The 26,585-nt window shown below is 40.8% G+C and overlaps 1 protein-coding gene across 4 annotated transcripts in view; it reads left to right on the top strand.

Annotated features, from left to right (window-relative positions):
- Positions 1 to 26,585, top strand: part of LOC122559762 (receptor-type tyrosine-protein phosphatase R-like) — a 211,488-nt gene that overhangs the window by 30,339 nt on the left and 154,564 nt on the right. For all 4 annotated transcript variants that reach the window (XM_043709748.1, XM_043709749.1, XM_043709750.1 and 1 more), the window contains exons 3-4: positions 18,946 to 19,059; positions 19,924 to 20,079. In XM_043709748.1, the coding sequence (XP_043565683.1) occupies positions 18,946 to 19,059; positions 19,924 to 20,079 (270 nt within the window). The remainder of the gene's footprint in view (positions 1 to 18,945; positions 19,060 to 19,923; positions 20,080 to 26,585) is intronic.

Here is a 26,585-nt window from a genome sequence, read left to right on the forward strand (position 1 = left end):
TATATAAACGAAAAGGGCAGACAAATCTGAAAGCTGGCACCTGTGACAAGGCAGCAGACCCTCAGTGGGTAGAAAATTGGAGCAGAGGTGAAAGAATTTCCTTATTGAGTCTTTTAACAACTTGGAGAAAAATAGCAGGTCTTCTCTCTGTAACAAGTATATATTCCAATTTGTCTGCCAAAGTGGAATATCTTACACTGCCATGTCTTTAAGTTAATTTGGAGAAGGTTTTGTCCACTTGTAAATTCTGTATAGAATCCCAATTGGTTCATCAGATTCAACAGCTTCCCCTTGAATCACTTTTAGGCTCTCTATAAATCCCTACTTATCTTTCTTACAGTGATTCAATTCAGGAGATGTCCAATGCTGCTTCTAATGCACTCCACTCATTACTTCACTCCAGTTCACATTCATTACATCTCTCCAGTCCAGCATTACTCCCTAAACTAATACCTGCTGCTTATTAAGACAATACCTCCAGCATTTCCACACTGACGTGCTTCATATCTGCATAACAGAACTTGGTCAGGAGCCAGTCTGTATTTTCTTAATGTTTTAATATAATATTGTAGATCGATGCTACTAATTACCAAATAAATTACAGACTATTTTGCTTTCTCCTCAGGAGTGGAAACACTTCTGCCTAAACCCATCTAATTAAATGTGTCAGTCGTGTTTACACTCTTAACAATTGCCTTGATTTAGTTTCTTGTTCTTGCATTTTCAAAAACCAAGTATCTTATTGAGAAATGTGTTCATTCAAGTACAGTAGATTTTACATATGGGTTAGTCATGTTGCTATTGGTAACAGAGAAAAAGAGGTGTGGCTCTTCTTTATTTGGGAGATTTATGTTTGAAAGTGAGTAGAAGCTTTTGTGACTGAAACTGATTTAGATTAAGGAAGTAGCTCTTATATAGTTATTTTTTTAAGTAACAAGTTGCTCCCAAAGTTAAAAATCCTTTCGAACCATGGATTTGCCTTAATTGGTGCATGTGTAGTTCAGCGCTGAAAGTTGCAGGTACAAAAAGTGCGCAGGTACAGAACCCCCTGAGGAATCTAATCTAATAGATCTGAGACCTCTCTACAAATAACAGGCAATCCCTGTGCTGTTTGGCGGAGTGAAATGTCATGCTGTCATATTAGCTAGAGACGCGTGTACGAGATGACGTTGAATCCATAACAGTTGGAACATGAGAAAAGGGATGCAGTGAGGAAATCAAATGTTGGTACTGTGAAGAAAATAAAAGCTTTGCCTGGTTATGCAGGGGATGTTGAAACTCTGTGTCCTCTGGCACATAGTAAAGGTAGGTGGTGAAAGAGTATTGAGAAGCTGCTGTCAAAATCTTTGTTCTGGTCTCAGCTATTTAAATTTTGTCCCAGTAATGTTACTCATAATACCACATCAGGTGAATGAATAGCATAGGGATTTTATGACTTCATAAGTGGAATGAGCCAATAAATCTTACATTCATCATCTATACAAGAATAATATTAGATTCATTAAAGTAATGCTTTAATAATAGATTGCTATATTAATATAAAATTGTAAGTGTATTATATTTATCATTCTACCTGAATGAATGCATATCATAAGATTAAGTTTGGTACTTTGTAATAATAAAATGTTTAGTGGTCATTGCAATACTAAAGTTTAAATAGTTTTACTACTTGTATAAGAAAATTGGAATGGTTTTGTTACTTCAGTGTTTTGTTCATATAGATGAACTGAGTGAAATGTTAGTCAAATATGGATTCTGTTTCATTCATTAGAAAGATCTTGCAGTGATTATATATTACGTAGTTCGCTTCATCAAAGCATGTTGCTTCTAATATCTAACATGTAACATCAAATATCTGTTAAAGATTGCTAATTCAATAGTTGCTTTTCTTTAGTGACTTTAGCTGCAACAGATTCAGAAATGTCCCAAGGAGATGGTAGTTTCATCAGCTGTCACTTATAGATGTGTGTTTGTATAGTGTGCTGTTAGATATTGATTAGCACAGACATAAAGAATCAAGGTCACAATTTTGGAAGAAGAGAGCTCTTGTAACAAGGTCAAGGGCATATATTATTTAATATTAAACAGGAACACAGTTCTCCTTAGGAAAAACGTATGTGTGTAAATGAGCTGGCATTTATATATGATTAAGGAGAGTAAACCATTAGCTTCAGCTTTGTTCACTTGTTGTCCTGGACAACAATATTTTGCTCATCTTGAATACCTCTTGAGACCAACCATACTTGAAAGGTTTCTATAATTTCCTGGATGTTTGTGCCAATAGGGAAGACCCATTGGTGATTTAAATGGCCTGGGACACTAGAGATTGGAACAGGAAGACTCTGCGTCATTCCAACTTGAAAATGGAAAGTTTGATGACCCAATGGGCTGATTTGTTTGGGAGAATTCTGGAAGGAAAATGTGTTGCTTACTGGTTACCAGAGTGTGAGAAGGATTGTAAATAAGCAAATAACCAAACACAAATGAATGCAGCCGAAGCATTAATTAGACTTAGTTTGCATATCAGACTGGAGTTCTGGATTATAAATATAAAAACAAAATTCTCCACCCACAGCTGTCTTACTGTCTCAACCTATGGTGCTTCTTACAGAGTGGGAGGGAAAATCTAATCTGTGGATTTTTGAAGAGCTAATATTATGCCAGGTTTTATTTTCTGTTCATCCTGTTTTCTCCCCACTCCCCAATCAATCACTCCCACTGCCACTCAGGAAAATTGATTCACCCAAGGGCCACAGATAATAAAGCTTGTCAAGGAATAGTGTCATTCACTGTACAGATTTAAATTCTGATCTTCTGGATGAGAATCCAGCAGTTAAGAGTCATAGAGGCATTCAGCACGGAAACAGACCCTTCGGGCCAACTTGCCCATGCCGACCAAATTTCCTAAACTAAATGAGTCTCCCTTGCCTGCATATGGCCATTATCCCTCTAAACCTTTCCAAATCAATGTACCTGTCCAAATGTCTTTTAAGTTTTGTAATTGTATCTGCATCTACCCCTTCCTGTGGCAATTCATTCCAGATAAGAAGCACCTTGTGCGTGAAAAAATTGCCCCTCCCGTCCTTTTAAATCTTTCTCATCTCATCTTAAAAAAATTTTGAACTCCTCCATCCTAGAGAAAAGACCTTTGCTATTCAGTTTATCTATGCCTCTCATGATTTTATAGACCTTTATAAGGTTACCTCGCAACTTCCAATGTTACTGTAAAAAAAAATGCCAGCTGTTCTTCATAACCACATTCAACCTCTCCTCATAACTCAACTTTCCAATCCTGGCAACATCCTGCTAGCTTTTTTTCTGAATCCTCGCCAATGTAATAATCTCCTTCATATAGCAGGGTGACCAGAGCTGGACACAATACTGCAAAAGTGGCTTCACTAACATCCTGTATAACCTCAACATGACATCCCAATTCCTGTATTCAGTGATCTGAGCAATGAAGGCAAGTGTGCTAAATGTTATCTTAAGCACTCTGTCCATCTGTGGTGCAACATTTAAAACACTAAGTACCTGAACCCCTAGGTCTGTCTGTTCAACAACACTACCCAGGGTTCTACCATTAAATGCATACATCCTGCCCTTGTTTGTTTTACCAAAATGCAATATCACACATTTATCTAAATTAAACTCCATCTGCCACTCTTTTCAGAAATGAGATGCTTAACATTTAGTTCTGATTTGGAGATGCCAGTTGGACTGGGGTGTACAAAGTTAAAAATCACACAACACCAGGTTATAGCCCAACAGTGTGCTTCCAATTAAACCTGTTGGACTATAACCTGGTGTTGTGATTTTTAACATTTAGTTCAGTTGTATAAGGTGTGCATAGAAGCATTCCTTTGGCCATTTGCCACTTGCCAATCTATCACTTGCTAACAATCCTTAATGTGTTAAAATGAGGTCTCAGTTAAGTAATAATAGGGTATTGCAGTGTCAAAACATTATTCCATTTAAAGCATTGAATAACTGTTTTTAAATGGTCAATCTATTCTCTGGTGCTTTATGTGATATATGTCAGAGCAGGGGTAATAATGTGTTTTATTAACTGTACGTGAATGATGTTATAATTCAGAAGTGACAATCCACCAGCAGTTCTATAAGTGAACAAAGTTTAATGAACATGCAAGTGATAATTCAAGTTAATTGGCTCTGAGTTCTGTATATTTTAATATAATTCCTCTATTAACTTTTATGTCCTAAGTAATTTGTAATAGTAGCACAGAGGCACTTTAGTTTGGGAGAGCAATTAGTTTCATAAGCCTTGGCAACATTTTCCTTAATTTGTGCACTTTTGTAATAGACCTATCAGGAGCAGCAGCAATTTTAATTTGTGCCAGCTAAATGCTTTTGTTATACATGTTGATTATAATTCATAGATTTTTAATGAAAAAAAACTTCTTAAACCTTCCCGTTCAAGATTAGAGGTCTTTTGGGAACAGATAATTTTCCAAACCAACACAACAAATTCTTACTCAAAACTTTTAATTTTCTATTTCGCCAACTTCATTCTCACCACATGTGGCATAAGGAATCAGGTAAGATACTGTATGAAAGTACTAGGAAAGGAAAGGTCAATCAAGCATTAATTTTGCAATGGCCAAGCTGTAGGTCAGGACTAACGTACTACAAAAGAGCAAGTGTTTTTTGTGTCTTTGCCCCAATGTATGAACATTGAGCAGTGGGTTATTGAGAAGGTTGTGGTGTGGTGGTAATGTCACTGGACTAGTAATCCAGGTTAATGTTCTGGGGATATGGATTCAAACTTGACCATGTCAGGTGCTGAAGTTTGAATTCAAATTTTAAAAAGTCTGGAATAAAAACCCTCTCTAATAACAACCATGTAACCACTGATTGTCATAAAAATCTATGTGATTCAATAACACCCTTTAGGGAAGGAAATCTGGTGATCCTTACTTGGTCTGGTCCAGATCCACCAGAATATGATTGGCTTCTAACTGGCCTCTGGAAATTCAGAATGGATAATAAATGCTGGTCTAACCAATGGCACCCATAGTCCATGATTATATTCTTTGAAGTTAAACTACAGTTATGCTTCTGACAGTATCTTAGACTGGTAGCTTTCTCAAGCTTGAACCTCACTGTGACAAAACAGAATGAGAACAGCAGGCATACCTTCTTGAGAATAGATTAGATTAGACTCCCTACAGTGTGGAAACAGGCCCTTCGGCCCAACAAGTCCACACCAACCCTCCTAAGAGCAGCCCACCCAGACCCATTCTCCTACATTTACCCCTTCACCTAACATTACGGGCAATTTTGCATGGCCAATTCACCTAATCTGCACATTTTTGGACTGTGGGAGGAAGTCGGAGCACCCGGAGGAAAACCATGCGGGGAGAATGTGCAAACTCCACACAGACAGTTGCCTGAGGTGGGAATTGAACCCGGGTCTCTGGCACTGTGAGGCAGCAGTGCTAACCACTGTGGAATACTGCTGAGGTAATTGAGAAAGGGACACACATGTTCAAAAATGTGCCTTCGGTGGTACTCCCTGGGTAACTAATGTTAGGACAGAGTAATTGAGGTGGGTACCTGCTGCTCCACTATTGAAAAAAATGCTAGAGTATTTCTTTGAAACTTCTGAAAACTGAAAACTTGTGTTTAGTTCCCTTCATTCCAGGTTGGAAAGGGTATAGATGTTAGAGGATACACTATGGCATTCTAGAGGGTTTTAATATCTTTTACTGGGGTGCTCAGCAATGCTAAAGCCAATTTTGTCTTAACCTGAAACTGCTTGTTTCAAATGAAAATATCAGCTGAACTGCACATATGAATCTCTCCCTTTATCAAGCACCTAGTGTGTTCTCAGGATGTTCGAAACCATGCAGTATAGTCTATGTGGCTTTTGGAGACAATGCGATACTGATTAATATGTTGGAAGGATAAATGTTGGCCAACTTCCTGGTATTCTTTGAAACAATATCTAATACATAGAATGTATTAGAGTCAGCTAAACAGGGAAACAGGCTTTGATTAAAGCCTTATCCAAAAGTCGATGCCTTGGTACACTCCATGCAGTTTTCCTTTTAATTCATTTGTGGAATGTGGGTGTCATTGGCTGGCCAGCATTTATTGCCCAAATCTAGTTGCCCTTGAAGGTGGTGGTGAGTTGCCTTTTTGAACCGCTGCTGTGGGTTGACCCACAATACTATTAAGGGAGGGAATTTGAGGATTTTCACCCAGCAACAGTGAAGGATCAGCGATATATTTCCAAGTCAGGAGGGTGAGGGTGAGGGTGGTGGTGTTCCCATGTATATGTTGCCCTTGTCCTTTAGGTGGAAATGGTCATGGGTTTGGAAGTACTATCTGACGATCTCTGGTGAATTTCTTCAGAGCATCTTGTCGATAGTACACACTGCTACTACTGAGCGTTGGTGATAAAGGGTTTGAATGTTTGTAGACGTTTTGCCAATCAAGAGGGTGGTTTGTCCTGGATGGTGTCAAACTTCTTGAGTGCTGTTGGAGCTGCACTCATCTGGGCAAATGGGTAGTATTCCATCACACTCTTGTGCCATGTAGATGGTAGATAGGCTTTAGGGAGTCAAAACGTGGGGTGCTGGAAAAGCACAGCCAGTCAGGCAACATCCAAGGAGGACGAAAGTCAACGTTTTGAACATAAGCTCTTCATCAGAAATGTGGGGTGGGGGTGGCAAGGGGGCTGAGAGATAAATGGAAGGAAAGTGGGGCTGAGGGGAAGGTAGCTAAGAATGTGATAGGTTAATGAAGTTGGTGGGATGATGGTGATAGGTTGGAGTGGAGGGTGGAGTGGATAGGTGAGAAGGAAGATGAACAAGTAGGACAGTTCAAGAGGGCGGTGCCAAGTTGGAGGGTTGGATCTGCGATAAGGTGAGGAGAGGGAAGATTAGGAAACTGGTGAAATCGACATTGATCCCATGTGGCTGGAGGGTCCCAAGGTGGAAGATGAGATGTTCTTCTTCCAGGCATCAGGTGGCTAGAATTTGAGGTGTAGGAGGTCCAGGACTTGCATGTCCTTGGCGGAGTGGGAGAGGGAGTTTTAGTGTTCGGCCACAGCACAGTGGGGTTGTTTAGTGCATGTGTCCCAGAGGTGTTCTCTGAAACATTCCGCAAGTTGGTGTCCTGGCTCCCCAATGTAGAGGAGAACACATCAAGAGCAATGGACACAGTAGATGAGGTGTTTGGAGGTGCAGGAAAATCTCAGCCGCATTTGGAAGGATCCTTTGGGGCCTTGGATGGAGGTGAGGGGAGAGGTGTGGGCACAGGTTTTACACCTCTTGCAGTGGCAAGGGAAGCTGCCCTGACTGGAGCATGGGTTGGAGGGGGGCATGGACCTAACGAGGAAGTCGCAGAGGGAATGATCTCTGCAGATTGCAGATTGGGGTGGGGAGGGAAATATATGGTGGTGGGGTCTGATTGTAGGTGGCAGAAATGGCAGAGGATAAGGTGTTGTATCTGGAGGTTGGTGGGGTGGAAGGTGAGGACCAGGGGAGTTCTGTCCTTGTTGCAATGTGCAGGAAGTGGAGGAGATGCACTGGAGTCAGGAGGTGAGTTACTCACTGCAGTATTCCGATCCTCTGACCTGTTCTTGTAGCCACTGCGCTTGAATGGTGAATCCAGTTCAGTTTCTGGTCAATGGTAACCCCCAGGATGTTGGATAGAGGGGGATTCGGTGATGGTAACATAATTGAATGTCAAGTGGCGGTGGTTAGATTGTCTGTTATTGGAGATGGTCATTGCCTAGCATTTGTGTAGCCAAATGCCACTTGTTACTTGCCACTTGTCAGCCCAAGCCTGGATATTTTCCTGATTTTATTGTATTTGAACATTAGAGCCTAAATTTCATCCTTGATTTATGAAGTGAGGTTTTGGAGTATGACTTGAACCCACAATGTTCTGACTCAGAGACAAAACTGATTCTACTAAAATAAGCTCACTATTGAGAATTTCTGTTGGACTGAGTGATATGGGTGTTCGAATTCTGCATTAATTGTAATTCTGAGATTGGCTTTGGTCACATTCCCAATGTTCATGATGCTGATCTGCTGATGTCACAATATCATCTCAGTTTGGACTTTCAGAGCTGAGTCCAATTTGTTTTGGCTAAGAGTGAGTTACATGAATTTTTTTTTAGAACAGTTTCTCGTCACAAGGGTCAGGAAAATCTCTTGCCATATCTCACCAAATGCACCTCATTAACTACCAATCCCTCTGCTATGGGGTCCCTCAGGTTTGATTCCAGCCCATCTTAATACACACCTTTCTCCTTGTGAAAGAATCTGGGACCAGAGGTCATAACGTCAGAACAAGGAGTTGCCCTTATAAGATTAAGATGAGGAGGAATTTCTTCTCTCAGAGAGTAGGAATTCTTTACTGCAGAGAGCTGTTGAGGTTGGATTGTCAAGTATATTCAAAGCTGAGGTAACCTTGAAGAGAAAGAGAAGTGAGTTGAGGAATTTCAGATCAGCTATGATCAAATTGAATGGATGGAGAAGACTCGATGGGCTAAATGAAAACTGAAAGAACTGCGGATGCTCTAAGTCAGAAACAAAAATAGAAATTGCTGGGAAAGCTCAGCAGGTCTGGCAGCATCTATGGAGAGAAATCAGAGTTAATGTTTCAGGTCGAGTGGCCCTTCCTCTGAACTGAAGAGTTTTGAGGAAGAGTTACTCGACCAAAACGTCCACTCTGATTTCTCTCCACAGATGCTGGCAAACCTGTTGAGCTTTTCCAGCAATTTCTATTTCTGTATCAAAGGGCTAAATGGCCTGCTTCTTCTCCTATGTCTTATGGTCTTATTGTCTGATAGTTTCCAGAGCAAATTACCACTCACTGGATATCTGCCAAATAACTGGCATCCCTTGTATCCATGCCATGTACAAAAGGTTATGTTGGCAATCCAGTTCCAGCCCCTACTAGCAATGTAATGGCACAGCAACCACAAAGCCATGCTGTCTATGGCCAACATGGCCACCACTCCCTTACACATATCACACTATGTTCTCACCATCATTGCTGTTTAACCAGCACACCTCACGCTTTACCTGTCTGTAGTTATATCCCACCGAAGCATCGTCACTAAGTCTCCACTGCTCTGTTCCCAATGTCCATTGTGGACCTACATCTATCATTGTCCAATAGAGAATGTTATATACTGATCACACAAATCCAAACATGTCCAAGGGGTGGCACGGTGGCTCAATAGCTGGCACTGCTGTCTCACAGCACTAGGGACCCAGGTTTGATTCCAGTCTTAAGCTGTGTGAAGTTTGCACATTCACCCTGTGTCTGTGTGGTCTTCCTCCAGGTGCTCTGGTTTCCTCACACATTCCAAAGGTGGGCAGGTTAGGTGGACTGGCCATGCTAAATTGTCCAGGGATGTGTCGGTTGGGTGAATAATAGTGTTTATTTATTTATTCATGGGATGTGGGCATCACTGGCCAGGACAACATTTATTGCCCATCCCTAATTGTTCAGAGGGCAGTTAAGTGACAACCACATTGCTGTGTGTCTGGAGTCACATGTAGGCAGACCAGGTAAGGATGACAGTTACCTTCCCTGAAGAGTGTTAGACAACAAGATAGGTTTTTCTGACAATCAACAATGGCTTTTCATGGTCATCATTCGACTCTTATTTCCAGTTTTTTTAAATTGAATTCACATTCCACCATCTGCCACAGCTGGATTTGAACTCTCATTCCCAGAACATTAGCTGGGTCTCTAGATTAATAATCTAGCGATAATACCCCACTTGACTCCCCACTTGGTCATGGGATGTACAGGGTTAAAGGGAAAGTGTAAAGGGATGGGTCTGGGTAGGATGCTCTTTGGAGGGTTGTTGTGGACTCGATGGGCTAAATGATCTGCTTCCACTCTGTAGAGTTTCTGTGATTTATTGACAGCCAGTAAAAGGGAACATAGAAAAAACAATACAAGTTAGGGTTCACCTTGACAATGCAAACCAAATGCTGGCACTATAATGAAAGATCACTAAACATTCCATGATCGATCGTCTGCTGCATCCAACTCTCATCCATTGGAACTGAGTGTCAATGAGGTGCTGTCTGGCTTGTTGACCCAATGCAGCTGAGCTTTATCTTGGACAACCTCAGCTTCCTCCTTTCCAATGTCCTCCTCCTCCTCTGGAAGTGTACTCCCATTCACTCAGTTCTTCAGGATCCAGCAGAATATGCCAGGATGATATGGTACACTCTGTCTGGATTGTACTCATGGGGCAGCCCACACAGATTGGACTGATCTATCCTGTGGAACCACATCTTCAACAGCCCCATTATCTGCTCCATCACATCCCTAGTCAAAGTGTGGCTGGTATTGTATCTGAACTCACCTCAGTCAGAGAGTTCTCAATGGTTATGACCATGGCCATATTGAATAACCTTTGTACCCCAGTAAAGCACATGGACCCTCAAACACACCAGGTACACAAGCGTGCACCATGATGTGGGAATTATGACAGCTGCCAGGGTAGCAGGCACACACCTCAGGAAGTGGCAACATGATCACAGATTATCTCAATGTTTATCAAATAAATTCCATTCTTGTTGATCAATTCCACTGCATTTGAAACAGCCCTCACAATGTCAAATGCGTGCAGTCAATGGCACACTGCACATGGGGGACACAGCCAGGTTCCAGAATCCAACGGCCTGGGCTGCAGCACTGACCTCGAAATGGGGAAATGAAATGAAATGGTGTGATCTTGCACAGATGGAATTAGTCAGCTTCCTGATGCATGTATGTGTATGTATGACTGAGAGATCCCACACAAATCACCTGTCACACCCTGAAAAGTAGAGTTAAAGTTAAAATCACATCAGTCCTGATCTTATTGAGTGGTGGTGCAGGTTCAAAGGACTGACTCTTGTTCCTTGTTTGTACATTCATAAGTGAAGAACCTGGAAAAAAGAGATTGAAGAGCAGAAAGTCCTGGCAAGCCAAAAGGGTCACCTGTCAACCCTATAGAACTGGTGCTAGTAAACTGTGGTTCCCAGTTCCACCCTGACCCCCTCCGCCCTCATAAAACAAATGTTCGTTGGTCTGTGTCTGTCTCTATGTGTATGTAGGGTTTTAAAAGGGATCTAGTCTATTAACAAGTAGAGCCACATGTTGCTAGTTCAGCGGTGTTTACTCGTGACTAGAATTTGCTTATTTGTAATGAACTGTAGTTCTTAGTAAGTACAGGAACCCAGCCAGTATTTATGATTAACTTAATTCCATCAGACAAGTAAACCAGGGACTTTGCCTACTTTTATTAATTTTTGTGGTAACTCTGGGGAATAGTGGGGCATTAGAATCAGTGAACATTCCCAAGTGAATCATTACAATAGAAGGATAGAAATGGGCAATCTTAATGATGGTGTGAATATACTGTCAGACATTTATCCCTGGGTCAAATGTGACAAAAAGATTGGTTTAATTTCAAGCTATTGCCAAAAAGTGGGCAAGAGTTAATAGTTAGGGAACGGAGTTTGGAGAGAGTACTGAAAATAATGGTTTTAATCCTCCCAGTGGAAATCACAATGAGTGATTGTTCCTCTCCCAACCTGCCCCTATCCACAGGTGGATTTGAGAATCAGAAAACATCCTGCCCCATGTCCCCTCGTTCTAGATGTTCCAGCCAGGGGAATCAGCTTCTCATTGCCTACCCTATCAATTAATAGATTACCTGTAGTGAGTTAACACTAATGCCTGCACTGCTTTTCCATTCTAAAATTCATCTGCTTTCCTGTTGCATAATATGGATACTTTGTATTGCTTCAAGCTAGCACTGTTTGCAAAAAAAAAAGAATCTTCAACCAAATCTTTGCATGGAAACAAAAATTCTAGCGTTCTGAAAACATGAGCAGGAATTGCATTGGATAGTCAAACAAACAGAAGCAGAATCAGTTTTAGTGCTTTTGAAAATGAAAATTTAAACATCTTCAAAGTAGATTGTTTATAAGCATTCTAATTTCTCAGAACTTTAGATTGGAATTGCATGACAGTTGCTATGCAAAATTAGAAGCACAAACCTCAAGATAAAAGTGTTGACAAGTACTGCTCCCATCTGAGAAACAATATCAATATTACTTCCACTTAATTTTGTACGGAACATTGGCAGTAACGTTTCTACAATCCATCAAGATGGTGATTTCCTTCCCTAGAAACACAATATAATCAAATAGGAACTCAAGAGACATTTTATGTGCAGAAGAAGTAAGATACTGATAATTAACATTGCAGGCATAGCTCTAACAGCAGGAAACACGTTTTATGTTCTAATCTGCTCAGGAAGAGGTTTCATAATCAGTCTTACCTAGAGGTATGCAGATGCATTTTAATTGCAATTCAACATTTAACCTTTCCATCCTCAAAAAGGTATCAGCCATTTCCTGTTTTGTGATAATTACCGAGGCAACTGTTTGTAATTTGCAACATTTATGCTTGTCACAGACTTCGCCCTGTTCATCTTCCAGTGTGAATTGAAGGTCATTTCAAAAGCTAACAGAGATTAATCAAATATTTAAAACCCATGCCCTTGTTTAGTGTCTCATGTTGCATCCAATTCTAAATTTCAAACTTCAACAAATCAAGTAATGTTTAAGACGTAAAAATAGAAAGTGCTCAAGAAACTCAGCAGGTCTGGCGGCATCTGTGCGGAGAGAAACAGAGTTAACCTTTTGAGTTCTCTTGCTCTGACCACTTTCTGATTTCACTTCCAATCTCCAGCAAGTACTTTGCAAGTATTCCCGACAAGTTACATTAATATCTTCCTGCAGAGCAAACGGATGTATTTGTTTTAAAGACTAAAAGACAAAAGACATTAATACCTATCTGTAGATCAAACTGATGTGTTTGTTCTGAAGGCTTAAAGACAAATGTTTATGGCCATCAGTTTTGACTCTGTAGTGCTAATCGAGACAGCTTTTCTGTAAGCCTGGGCAGACAAAGATGGCAGCCAAAGCACTGTAGCAGAGTGGGTCCAGTATGATGTCTGTTGTTGGTGTGCTGAAGAAATGTTGGAATTGAAATATTACTGAATGTTTTCTACAAGGCAGGCAGAATAATAATTGACCTTTAACAATTGTCAGTAGAAAGCCTGCTGGGCATGTGCGTGTTGATACTGGCTGTTTGAGGCTGCAATACAATGGTTAGAGGGACATTTTCTTGGATGTTTTTGTGGATGGCAAATGGTATATCCTCAGTCATTTATGGCTGTATAACATGGTGCACCATTTCCTTGAAAGGACTTGAGACACTAGCAGAGTTGGTCCTTACTGAACCCCTTGTACTGCCCCCTGTTATAAATAACCTTTTCCTGTCTATTTGAGAGGAAGAACATTAGTGAGTGTTCTGCAAAATGTTTGAGGTGATTTTGCTGTCATAGCTGACTGGATGTGGGAGCTACAAGAGGAGCCTTGCAGTATTGGTATTTGTGTGAGAATGAGGTGAAGCAGTTAAGTGGTAGGTAGGCATGACCCTAATTGTTAGGGATTGCTGAAGGATGAATAATGAGGATATTGCACATGAAGTAGTGTGAAAGATTGATGGTGTGTGGGGATGTGTTGTTTTGGAAGATGCAATGGCTAGCTTTGACTATTCTCATGTAAGGTGACTCCAGGTCCTTAGGGTCAGACACCTAGATCTGTCTTTAGCCACCCAGTCTTTTGACTTTTCAGGTATACCTTGAGGGCCACATGGCCCCCTGCAGAAACATGCCATCTCTCCTTATTTTGATCCCCTGGGCTAACACTCTGGTCTGTTGCTTCATTGGAAGTGTCGAGCCATCTATCAACATCATCACTAACATTTCAACCAGTTATAGCAGGCTGAACGCACTTCCTGATTTAAGAGGGGTCAGCTGCTTTTTAAGAAATGCTGTGAATGCATATTTTGTGAACCTGGCAGCTAGCACTAGGCTGTTCTTTACAAATGTGTTGTCAGGAAAGGCCTACACCCACTTACGGGCCACATTCAAGTTGCAGCTCTTCATATCATTGATTCCTTTCAGCAAGCTCGAACTAAATTAACTAAATAAATTGTTAGTGTAAAGGGTAAATGTTAAAGAACATTCTTCATGCAACAGAAGTTTTCAATTGCGAAATTCACCTGGAAGTAATGAAACAAATGGACAGTAATTGTTCATCATCTTCAAATGAAAGTTTCATAACTTCTCCTTCATGAAACCTGTTTTTTTGTTGCGCCAAATACTTCAAATCTCCTGAGCACTTCTGAAATTCTACATTTTGAGCATTGGAGACATTGTTAGCAGCTAACCAGGGTCCTTGATCAAAACATGAAATATGAAGTTTAACCTTAGCCTTTGGCAACATTTCTTCCTCTTACTTTGCCTCCTCCTCCTCTAACCAAAAAAAGGTTCTTTGAGTTGATTGGTCAGGGGACAAGTATTTTCTTCTGTGTCTCATTTTTTCAGTGGTCTATTTGGGAATTTAGAACAGTGGGAATGGAGGTTAGGGCAGTTGAATGTTCCTCCTACAGAATGTGGGAGATAAGGGTCACCACTAGTGTCCTTGCTGACTTCATTTGTGGGAAGTGCACCCAACTTTAGCTCCTTGAGAACTGTGTTATGGAACTGGACCTGGAGCTAAATGAACTTTGGATCATATGGGAGGCGGAGGGGTTTTTTGAGAGGAGTTACAGGGTGGTAGTTACTCCACAGCCACCTGAAGAAGGTAGATGGGTTACCGTCAGGAATAGGAAAAGGAACCAGCAGGCAGTGCAAGGATCTCCTGCGGTGGTTCCCCTCAACAACAAGTATACCATTTTGGATATTATTGAGGGCGACGACTTACCAGGGGTAAGCAATGGGGCACAGGTCTCTGGTGCAGAGTCTGTGCCTGTTGCTCAGGGGGAAGAGGAGCAGAGCTTTAGTCATTGGGGACTTCATAGTTAGGGGGACAGATGGGAGGTTTTGTGGGAATAAGACACTCATTATTGGTGTGTTGCCTCCCATGTGCCAGTGTTTGTGATGTCTCTGATCGTGGTTTGGGGATCTTTAAGGTAGAGGGGGTGCAGCCCCAAGTCGTGGTCCACATAGGCACCAACGACATAGGTAGGAAGAAAGGTGGGGATCTAAGGCAGAAATTCAGGGAGCTAAGGTGGAAGCTTAGAGCTAGAACAAACAGAATTGTTATCTTTGGTTTGTTGCCCGTGCTACGTGCTAGTGAAACGAGGAACAGGGAGAGGGCAGAGCTGAACACATGGCTGCAGGGATGGTGCAGGAGGGAGGGCTTTAGATTCTTGGATTATTGGACTCTTTCTGGGGACCTCTACAAACAGGATGGTCTTTACCTGAACCAGAGAGGTACCAATATCCTGGGAGGGGGAAATTGCTGATGCTGTTTGGGGTGGGGGTTTAAACTAATGCAGCAGAGGGATGGGAACCTGAATTGTAGTTCCAGAGTAAAGGAGTTTGAGGGTAGCGAGGTCAGGGATAGGTTTACAAGGTCGCGAGAGGACACGGGCAATCAGGACCTTGGTTTGAAATACTTCAGTGCCAGGAGCATCTAGAATAAGGTGGGGGAACTTGCAGCATGGGTTGGTACCTGGGATTTCAATGTTGTGGCCATTTCAGAGACATGGCTAGAGGAGGGACAGGAATGGTTGTTGCAGATTCTGGGATTCAGATGTTTCAGCAAGAACAGAGAAGATGGTAAAAGGGGGAGGGGACGTGTAGCATTGTTAAGGTAGTATTACAAAGGCAGTAATACAGCAGCTGAGATAACTTTTGAGGGATCATCCACTGAGATAGTTTGGGCTAAGGTTAGAAATAGGAAAGAAGAGGTCACTCTGTTGGGAGTTTTCTATAGGCCTCCAAACTGTTGCAGGGATGTAGAGGAAAGCAGAACAAAGATGACTCTCAATAGGAGCGAGAGGAACAGGGTAGTTTTTAATGAAGGACTGTAACTTCCCCAGTATTGACTGGGAATACTATAGTTCAAGTAGTTTAGATGGGTCAGTTTTTTTTTCAATGTGTGCAGGAGGGTTTTCTGACACAGTGTGTAGACAGCCCAACAAGGGGCGATGTCATATTGGGGTTGAGAGTGTGGTGCTGGAAAAGCACAGCAGGTCAGGCAGCATCTGAGGAGCAGGAGAATTGATGTTTCGGGCGAAAGCCCTTCATCAATCCTCATCTCCTCCGTGATACCATATTGGACTTGGTACTGGGGAACGAACCAGGCCAAGTGTTAGATTTGGAGGTTGGTGAACACGTTGACAATAGTGACCACAATTCAGTTATGTTTACAAGAGCAATGGGCAGGGATAGGTATATATTGCAGGGAAAGAGGTATAACTGGGGGAAAGGCAATTATGATGCGATTAGGCTAGATTTAGGATGCATAGGATGGGGAAGGAAACTGCAGGAGATGGACGCATTTGAAATGTGGAGCTTATTCATGGAACAGCTACTGCGGGTCCTTGAGAAGTATATACCTGTCAGGCAGGGAGGTAGTTGTCGAGAGAAGGAGCCATGGTTTATTAAAGAAGTTGAAGCTGTTGTCAAGAAGAAGAAGAAGAAGAAGGCTTATGTGAGGATGAGGTGTGAAGGCTCAGTTAGGGGGCTTGAGAGTTATAAGTTAGCCAGAAAAGATCTAAAGAGAGGGCTAAGAGTCAGGAGGGAACATGAGAAGATTTTGGTAGATAGGATCAAGGAAAACACTAAGGCTTTCTACAGGATATCAGGAATACAAGAATGACTAGAGTAAGATTAGGGCCAATCAAAGATAGGAATGGGAAGTTGTGTGTGGAATCTGAGGACTTAGGGGAAATGCTTAAAGAATACTTTTTGTCAGTATTTACATTGGAAAAGGGCAATGTTAGTGTGAATACAGAGATACAGGCTACAGGATTAGATGGGATTGAGATTGACAAAGAGAAGGGTTTAGCAATTTTGGAAGATCTGAAAATAGATGAGACCCTGGGATGGGTGGGATTTATCCTCTGATTCTCCAGGGAGGAGATTGCAGAGCCTTTGGCTTTGATCCTAATGTCATCATTGTTGACAGGAGTAGTGCCAGAAGACTGGAGGATAGCAAATGTTGTTCCCTTACCTAAGAAGGGGAGTTGAGACTTACTTCGGTTGTGGGTAAAATATTGGAAAAGGATATAAGAGATAGGATTTATAATAATTGGGAAAGGGATAATTTGATTAGGGATAGTCAACATGGTTTTGTGAAGGGTAGGCCATGACTCACTAACCTTACTGAGTTCTTTGAGAAGGTGACAAAATAGGTGGATGAAGGTAAAGTGGTTGATATGGTGTATATTGGCTTCAGTAAGGCATTTGATAAGGTTGCACATGGTAGGCTATTGCACAAAATACTGAGTTTCAGGATTGATGGTGATTTAGTGGTTTGGATCAGAAATTGGCTAGCTGAAAGAAGACAGAGGTTGGTGGTTGATGGAAATATTCATCATGGTGCTCAGTTACCAGTGGTGTGCCGCAAGGATTTGTTTTAGGGCCACTTCTGTTTGTCATTTTTATAAATGATTTGGATGTGGGTGTAGAAGGATGGGTTAATCAGATGACACTAAGGTAGGCAGAGTTGTGTATAGTGCCGATGGATGTTGTGGGTTACAGAGACACATAGATACGATGAAGAGCTGGGCTGAGAAGTGGCAAATGGAGTTTAATGCCGAAAAGTGAGAGGTGATTCACTTTGGAAGAAGTAACAGGAATGCAGAGTACTCAGCTAATGGTAAAATTCTTGGCAGTGTAGATGAACAGAGAGATCTTGGAGTCCAGGTGCATAAATCCCTATAAGTTGCCTCCCAGGTTGATAGGGTTATTAAGAAGGCATATGGTGTGTTGGCGTTTATTGGTAGGGGATTGTGTTTTGGAGCCACATGGTCATGCTTCAGCTGTACAAGACACTGGTAAGGCCACACCTGAAGTGTTGTGTACTGGTCACTGCATTATAGGAAGGATGTGGAAATGTTGGAAAGGGTTCAGAGGAGATTTACTAGGATGTTGCCTGGTATGGAAGGAAGGTCTTACAAGAAAAGGCTGAGGGAACTGACGCTGTTATCCTTGGAGAGAAGAAGGTTGAGAGGTGACTTAATCGAGACATATAAGATGATCAGAGAGTTAGATAGGGTGAACAGTTTTTCTTGGATGGTGAAAGCAACAATGAGGGGACATAGCTTTAAGTTGAGGGATGATAGATTTAGGACAGATATCAGGGGTACATTTTGTACTCAGAGAGTGGTAAGGGCATGGAACGACCTGCCTGAAACAGTAGTAAACTTGCCGATGTTAAGGGCATTTAAATAGACATTGGACATACATATGGATAATAATGGAACGGTGTAGGTTAGATGGGCGTCTGATTAATTTCACAGGTTAGCACAACAGCGAGGGCTGAAGGGCCTATACTGCACTATAACGTTCTATGTGCTATGTACTTCTTATACTAATAATTTCATTGCTGTGGTCAAGTTGAACCTTTTGTTTTATCTTCTAAGATACATATGATCCACAAATGATCATACCTACCTTTGAAACATAATCATTAAATTTTAGTTAATTCTTTTTATGACCCTAAACCTTAAGTTCCTCACTAAGAAATACAGGTTAGCTTTAAGTTAAATAATACAGCCACCCATGAAATGCATCTTATCAATGAACAGCCTATTTTGAACTGACTGTATTTGGAGATCAATCCAAGGATGGAGTAGCGTGAAGATTTTAATGTTAATGTTCATTTTTGAGATCTATCCAATTTAATATCCCTCAGTTATGTTTCAATTGAATTTATTCCCTTTTTTTAATATGTTCTATTTTAGATGTCTTAAGTATTGCACTATGTTCTGCAGTATTTTTCAGGTAAGAAAAAGACCTAATAAAATCCTCAAGAAATTACTCATTGTCATCTTTACTGAAGTTTTTCTTGTCCTTTTTTCCAGGCTATACAAATGGATGTAAAAAAGTTGAACATCACCTTACTTCGGATATTCCGTGAAGGAATAGCTGCAGCCTTGGGTCTTTTACCACAGCAAGTACATATTAATCATCTGAATGTAAGTTACCTTCCAGCCACTGAAAACCAATGAGCAATTACGTCTGTAGCATCCATCACATTAGTTCTTTCGTCTGGTTTAAAAGGAAGTGTTATGATAGACGACATGGCCTCATTTGTAAACATGTAAAAGGTGTAAATATTATCACAGTATTACTTTGCACCAAAGTTGCATTTTTCCAAAATAAAAGGTAAAGCTTTTTCTTTGATAAATCTTACACTGTCGTAATTCATCAAAAGCTTATTAGTTACCACAGATAAATACAAATATTTGCGAATATACCGTGGCTCTCTTTTTAATGTGCACAAATGTCCTACATAATGTTGAAGGACAAGTTAAGAGCTTACAGCAGAGTCACATTCAATATTATTGGCAATTACTTGAAACTGAGAGAAAAGCTAATGAAGACAGATAAGAGCTAATGGATCCCAAATGTGCAGTCACACCAGCAGCTTTCTGAAACATGCTGTAATACTCCATTTTCCATTCTCCCTCCTGTTTCCTTGGATTTTATAGTTTGTCGGCTATAAATTCTGATTAAATTCTCACAAATGGGGACCAAGTGATAAATAAATGAGTCCTGAAACACTGCCGGTTTCTTTTATTTGATTTTGTTTTGAATATTTGTGTAACAATTCAGATGCTGTCCAGCAGATTACATTAATATTAAACATATTGATATATTAAATGCTTGCTAAAAGGAAAAGAAAACATATACAAATTACACAGCTAAGCAACTTATTAGGTAGATGAAATTTTATTCTTCCCGCACGTATAATGCAGAAATGAGCTAAGAGTTGTGCAGATTATTTAACCAGGAATACCCTTGTCACCTTTGATTTTTATATTTGGAAAATGAAACAGGACAAGACGAACTGCATTGAATTTTATATATCTTCAGTGAATGAAAGAAGTGCCACATTAGATCCAATACCTTCGGATGAAGTGATGCAATCGCTCAATGTAAATATGCTGCACCAAAGTCTGTCAGAGTTTGGCATAACACAGGTTACACCTGAGGTAAGCAATTGTTCACTGTTTATTGTCTCAATTAAAGAATATAAACAGATCTGCACCTATTTGGAAGATTTCATGGTTGTGCGAGATGTGTCTCAGCTTAGCTGAGCTGTAAACCTGACTGAAGGTGAAACTTCAGTTTATCCTAATAAAAACTGATAAAGGAAAACAAATGATAATTGTATGGCAGGCAGCAGAATATCTGAACAACAAATAACACTGTTAATCCATTCAGGTTTTGTTTACATGGAGCCTTGACAATTGTTATTCTACAGTGCTGTAAAATATGCCTTGCAGACAAGACTGGCTTGATTAAAGTCTAGAAAGGTTGATAGATTTGTTTTGCTATTTCATGCTTTTTTCTTCATTAATTGATAATCTTTTTTGTGGATGGAATAATGATTTTACTATAGCATGTGACTAAAACTGTCACAGAACAATGACCCAGAATGAAGTGAATTCCAAGAATAGCAAATGTTTCTTCGTAATGCTTACGTTTTTTTGGTAGCTTTTTCTTTGCTCTTGAGGATGAAAAGAAATGAGCAGGAGAGGGACCAGAATGGGAGAAGGCAATTTAAATGATCCATGAGATTTCTTTTGTCTGGCAGTCCCTATGTTTACGATCAGAGAGATTTGTGGTGCTGGAAAAGCACAGCAGGTCAGGCAGCATCCGAGGAGCAGGAGAATCGATGTTTCGGACATAAACCCTTCATCAGGAATGAGGCTTTTGGGCTAGGGGCTGAGAGATAAGTGGGAGGGGGGCTGGGGGGGAAGGTAGTTGAGAATGCAACTGGTAGATGAAGTTGGGGGAGAAGGTGATAGGTCACAGAGGAGGGTGGAGCAGATAGATGGGAAAGACAATGGACAGGTCAAGAGGGCGGTGCCGAGTTGGAGGCTTGGGTCTGGGATAGGTAGGGGGGAGGAGAATGAAGAAACTGGTGAAATTCATTGATCTCCAGCACTTGCAGTCCTCACTTTCTCTTTTCAGAGAGACTTGTTTGCTGTGTTCTGAGATACTAGATCACAGTTAAAAGCTTCTATCCACATATGCCACTCCTAAACAGGACACAACTGATCCATGTGCAAAGTGAAATTCTCGATGTTGGACCCCAACCATGTGTTTATTTCCTAATATAAATTTTTGAGACACCCATTGTAGATTTGACGACCCTGATTGCAGCCTCGCTCGGTAGGCTACTTTGAAAACAAGATCCAGATGTGGTCAAACTAGTGATTCCTATGTCATTGATTGCAGGCTGCCACCAGAAAAAGTAGGTTTTGTAAGAAACTAGGAGAAATGGAAGTAATTATTTCACATTAATTCCAGATAAAAATCAGAAGCCATTGTTGAAAAACAATTGCAAGAGCTCTAGATTGCCTCCCTTGCTCTCCTGTTTGCTCTCTTCCCCCATTTCCTCATCACCACATCCTAACTCTCCTTATCCCTTTCAATATACAAACATCCATTCCCCCCAACCTCCAAGCCTGCCCAAGGGTTGTTGACAACAACTAGTGACCTGAAGATGTCCAGCATGTGTCTGTAGTTCACAGGTCCAAGGTAAATTGAGGCCTATGTTTAGAACCAATATGCTACCATTGTTTAACCATTATGCATTCAAACCTGCCATGAATGCAGAGCAGGTTTAGCCTATTCCAGCTTCCATTTCTTATGATCTTACTGACAAAATAGGAATCAATCAATGAATAAATAAGTGGAGCAGCAGGCACCACTTAATAGCTTGATAAAGCAACATGCACCAGCAAGTTAATAGCAACACAAACAGATCAGGCACAAACAAATTAAATTTAAGGAGGTGCCTATGAATCAAATTCATTCGGTAATGGGATCAGAAGCAAAGGAATAAACTGTTGGAGCAGGGGGCACCTGTACATTAATAAATTAACAAGACAGAGGGCATCATTAAATCAGTACAACCATAGAACAGCAGGCATACTAACACATGGAATATAGTAACAGAGATTCCGGTAAATTACTGCAGCACCAGTCATACCAATACATCAGTAATGGAAAGCCTAAAAAAAAAGAATGTAGCAGTAAATTACTTAATTTATACAGCAGTGGGTACTCCATCAAATAAAAAATTCAAGATAAGTAAACAATAGTGAATTTAAAAATAGTTAAGCTCACAACCTCTAAATTAATTAACTTTCAATATTTATCGTTGATATTAAATTAAAAATTAAACTAAGTATGTCATAAAAATGTGGTTTATTGATAGATGTTGCTAGCTTCTAAGCAATTTTGCATTTACACATTCTCAAGGGCAATAATAGGGATCAGCAATAAATGATGGACCAGCCAGAAAAAAAACACAAAACCTGTGAGTGGCACATACTGATCCAACTCATCCTGTATTCTCCAAATGCAGCTCCAATATGACTATTATGTTCATTTCCAAGAAGTACGAGTATTTTACTGGTTTTCCCCTCTTCTCTAGCTAACAATGCCAACATCCGTGAACCAGTAAAAATAGATTCAAAGTTCAACTCTCAATTTCAGTTGACTGTGCCAAACTAAAAATGACAAAAATAAAGAAATTCAGTGATGGTCCCTTCCAACATGATGTTTAGTAAATTTGGATAATTGATGTTCAGATAACCGAGGGTGTACTGTGATTGAGTGTAAGCAATAATTAAGAGAATTCTGGTTGATGGAGTTGATTAATTACAGTGTGGAAACAGGCCCTTCGGCCCAACAAGTCCACACTGCCCCGCCGAAGCACAACCCACCCATACCCCTATATTTACCCCTTACCTAACACTACGGGCAATTTAGCATGGCCAATTCACCTGACCTGCACATCTTTGGACTGTGGGAGGAAATCAGAGCACCCGGAGGAAACCCACGCAGACACGGAGAGAACATACAAACTCCACACAATCAGTCGCCTGAGGCGGGAATTGAACCCGGGTCTCAGGCGCTGTGAGGCAGCAGTGCTAACCACTGTGCCACCGTGCTGCACAATTAATCTTGATTTCTTGTGGTTGTGTGCACGAATCTTGTCTGCATTTCTGCTCATTTTAACTCTTGCAGAATGGAAGATCACAAAATGTTGATTAGTTGACGATTGTGTACCAGATTCTGGATCAGTGGTGCTGGAAGAGCACAAGCAATTCAGGCAGCATCCAACGAGCAGCGAAATCGACGTTTCGGGCAAAAGCCCTTCATCAGGAATAAAGGCAGAGAGCCTGAAGCGTGGAGAGATAAGCTAGGGGAGGGTGGGGGTGGGGAGAGAGTAGCATAGAGTACAATGGGTGAGTGGGGGAGGAGATGAAGGTGATAGGTCAGGGAGGAGAGGGTGGAGTGGATAGGTGGAAAAGGAGCTAGGCAGGTCGGACAAGTCCGGACAAGTCAAGGGGACAGTGCGGAGCTGGAAGTTTGAAACTAGGATGAGGTGGGGGAAGGGGAAACGAGGAAGCTGTTGAAGTCCACATTGATGCCCTGGGGTTGAAGTGTTCCTTGTGTACCAAAGCTGACCTGATGCTTGTCAAGCAGGTTTTTGTTTGGCAACTTTGTTTGAAGCTTGAATCCTGGCAGAGTTTCATAGGTTTGTTGTTTTTTGCTAAATTGTATTCAGGTAGAGTTGTAGACTTAGAGGTTTGTAAAGGGCATTTGTTTTACAGGTTTGTTAGCAGGATATGTGTATCGCTGACTAGGTCAGCATATATCACCTATCCTAACTTCCCATGAAAATGTATTGGTCAATAGTCTGCATGGTGAAGTAATCTCTACATCATCTAGCCATAACTGTAACATGCATGTTTTCCACAAACAACAGATTTTTAAAGTCTAGAAGGAGAATGAGATTCAGAAAGGAGTGAAATTAATAAATAAATGAAAAGAGGAAGTTGAAAACTTTTTTTTGTTATTCTATGGGATGTGAGTATCACTGACAAGGCCAGCATTTATTACCGATGCCTGATTGCCTTTGAGAAGGTGGCAAGGTTCTGCCTTCTTGAACTGCTTCAGTGCATCTCAAGCAGGTACACCATAGTGCTGTTTGGAAAGGAATTCCAGTGGTTTGACCCAGCGAAGTAGAAGGAACAATCATATTGTTCCAAATCAGGATGATACCTGGTTTTGAGGGTAACTCCTTTCCTAAAAGCACTCTGGTGTACTTGCATAAGATGTAATGAAGCAGTTCAAGAAGGCAGTACTGTCAGATAGTAGTGGGTTGCAATGCTCTTATACCTTGCTGCTGCCACTGCAAGTCGATGGTGGAGGGAGTGTATGTCAAAGGCTGTCTGCAAGATTTCCTACAGAAGATTTTATGGAGGTGCAAGTGGGAAGGTGATTGTGGCCCCAACAATCATCCACTCACCTGATTAAATGCCACCCTGACACCAAACTCAACACAGGGGAGACCTTAAGCTCTGTCTCGTGTGTGCATTCCAGAATTCTTCCTTCAGATGCTATTTTGTTGTCCATCCAAAACACAAAATTATGACAAATGAACTGGGATGTAAGGAACTCATCTCCTGATTATCCGTAAGCTTCATCTGCACTTTGTGAGGATTAGCAACGATATTTTTCTCTGTATTCCAGTGCTATAATTTATCTGTTTATCTTCTGAGCACTGTCAATTCTGTGTTTAAACCTGATGTTTAGCAAACTCTAAATTTCCTAAAAGGTAAGGGAAAAGATTTGGTGAAGAACTACAGGCAGTATATCCAAATAAAGCATGAGATCTAAGTTACAGACACCATTTTTGACCCAACACAGATATGCAACACTAACGCATATAATAAAGTCACTAGATGCAACAAACCTTTTGCACTTGTATATGAGACTTCTATCACACACTACAAAAGAGCCAAGTACTTTAAAAATTGATCACACCGTTACATAGCTTTGTAATTTTGTACTCGTCTGCTGGTGGTTTATTACAACAGGGTAACATTCGGAAGGATGGAGTTGATATCATCAGCATCACTGCCCCTCGATTCAAGGATGACATCTGCTCAGTATTACAAATTTTGGCCAAGGGTTTTCATTTCATTGAACCAGTCTCTTCTTTCCACCTCATTGTAAAGGCATTTGAATTCAAAGCATGACTTACTTACCTTGATGGACAAATAAACAGCAATGTTCTTCGTCATTACATCAGCACTTATACCCGTTTTGAACTGATGAGTCTGATGTCAGACAAACCATAAGGACATTAGAGGTCGAATTTTCACAGTACATCCGCTTTCATAAAAAGAGCATTTTTGATTTGATGGCAGCAGTGTCCATTGTTTTATGACATAGCTGAGAAGAGCCATTTGCAAACACATTTGTTACAATTAATTTCAACAACTTATCACTGAGACTATTTAACAAATCACATTATGTAGGCGGTGAGAGAAAAGACTGAAAATAATTTTGTTTTGAAGCATACAACTTCATTGACTGTCTGTCAGCAGGAGAAGTGATGGGTACAAATTGCACTCAGGATTGTGCTTGTGCTCAGAAGTGTGTTTGATTAGCTTCTGTTCAAACTCATTTACAAATAATGAATGTAAAATCTGCTATTGAACAGAGCAATTGACCAGCATTTTGACCATAACTTCAAAAAAGAAGTTGCACTTAAAACCATCTTTGATACATTTAAGAGTGTTAACCTGGTGTCATTTATTAATTGAGTTGAAAGTGGGTTTAATGAGTCTCTAGTCCGTCACTTGATTTTAAATATTTGAAAATGAATTTATAGAAAAACTCTGTTAAAATGTTCACTGCTATTTATCATAAGAGAAATGAAGGTTTTTTTAACTACCTAGTTTGACTTATCAAGAGTGTGAAATATAGGTTGTAAATGTCCGAGGTTCAACTCTGCCTGCCATGAATCACTCAAGTTTATTCAGTCTGGCAATGCAATAAACTGGCCTTGGTATGCATGAGTTAGGGAAGGAAACCTTTAGCTGGTATTTCCACTCTAAGTTGTTGTTAGACAAAAAATACTTGATGTGGGCATACGTTGCTATTGTGTTTGGGAAGGATTGGACTTGGCTATGAACAGTTGAGATACACCAACCAGGAAGGGTTTTTTATGAATAACCAGTCTGTGTCAATTGGCAACATAAAGTCACTGAATTGCAGTATGCAAGAGCTGCCTGTTATCTTCTGTTTTTAATTTCTGTTCCATTAAGCCCTGCTTAAAAAGCTTGCATGGATGCTCATCTAGAACTCCTCAAATAATGAAATAGTCCAACAAGAACAATGTTGAGAAATTGGGCTAATAAGCAGTGAGTAACATTGGTGCTGCCCAAATGCAGAGGGAAGGCTATCTCCCAACACAGCAGATCCTAACCATGCCCCATTGATAACCAATAGTGTTACCATACATTCTCCACCAACAACACGGAGGCTCAGTGGTTAGCACTGCTGCCTCACAGCGTCAGGAACTCGGATTCGATTCCAGACATGGATGACTGACTGTGTGGAGTTTGCACACTCTCCCCATGGGTTTCCTCCAGGTGCTCTGGTTTCCTCCCACAGTCCAAAGATG

The sequence above is a fragment of the Chiloscyllium plagiosum genome, chromosome 19 (genome assembly GCF_004010195.1).
Source record: "Chiloscyllium plagiosum isolate BGI_BamShark_2017 chromosome 19, ASM401019v2, whole genome shotgun sequence".
Classification (NCBI taxonomy): domain Eukaryota; kingdom Metazoa; phylum Chordata; class Chondrichthyes; order Orectolobiformes; family Hemiscylliidae; genus Chiloscyllium; species Chiloscyllium plagiosum.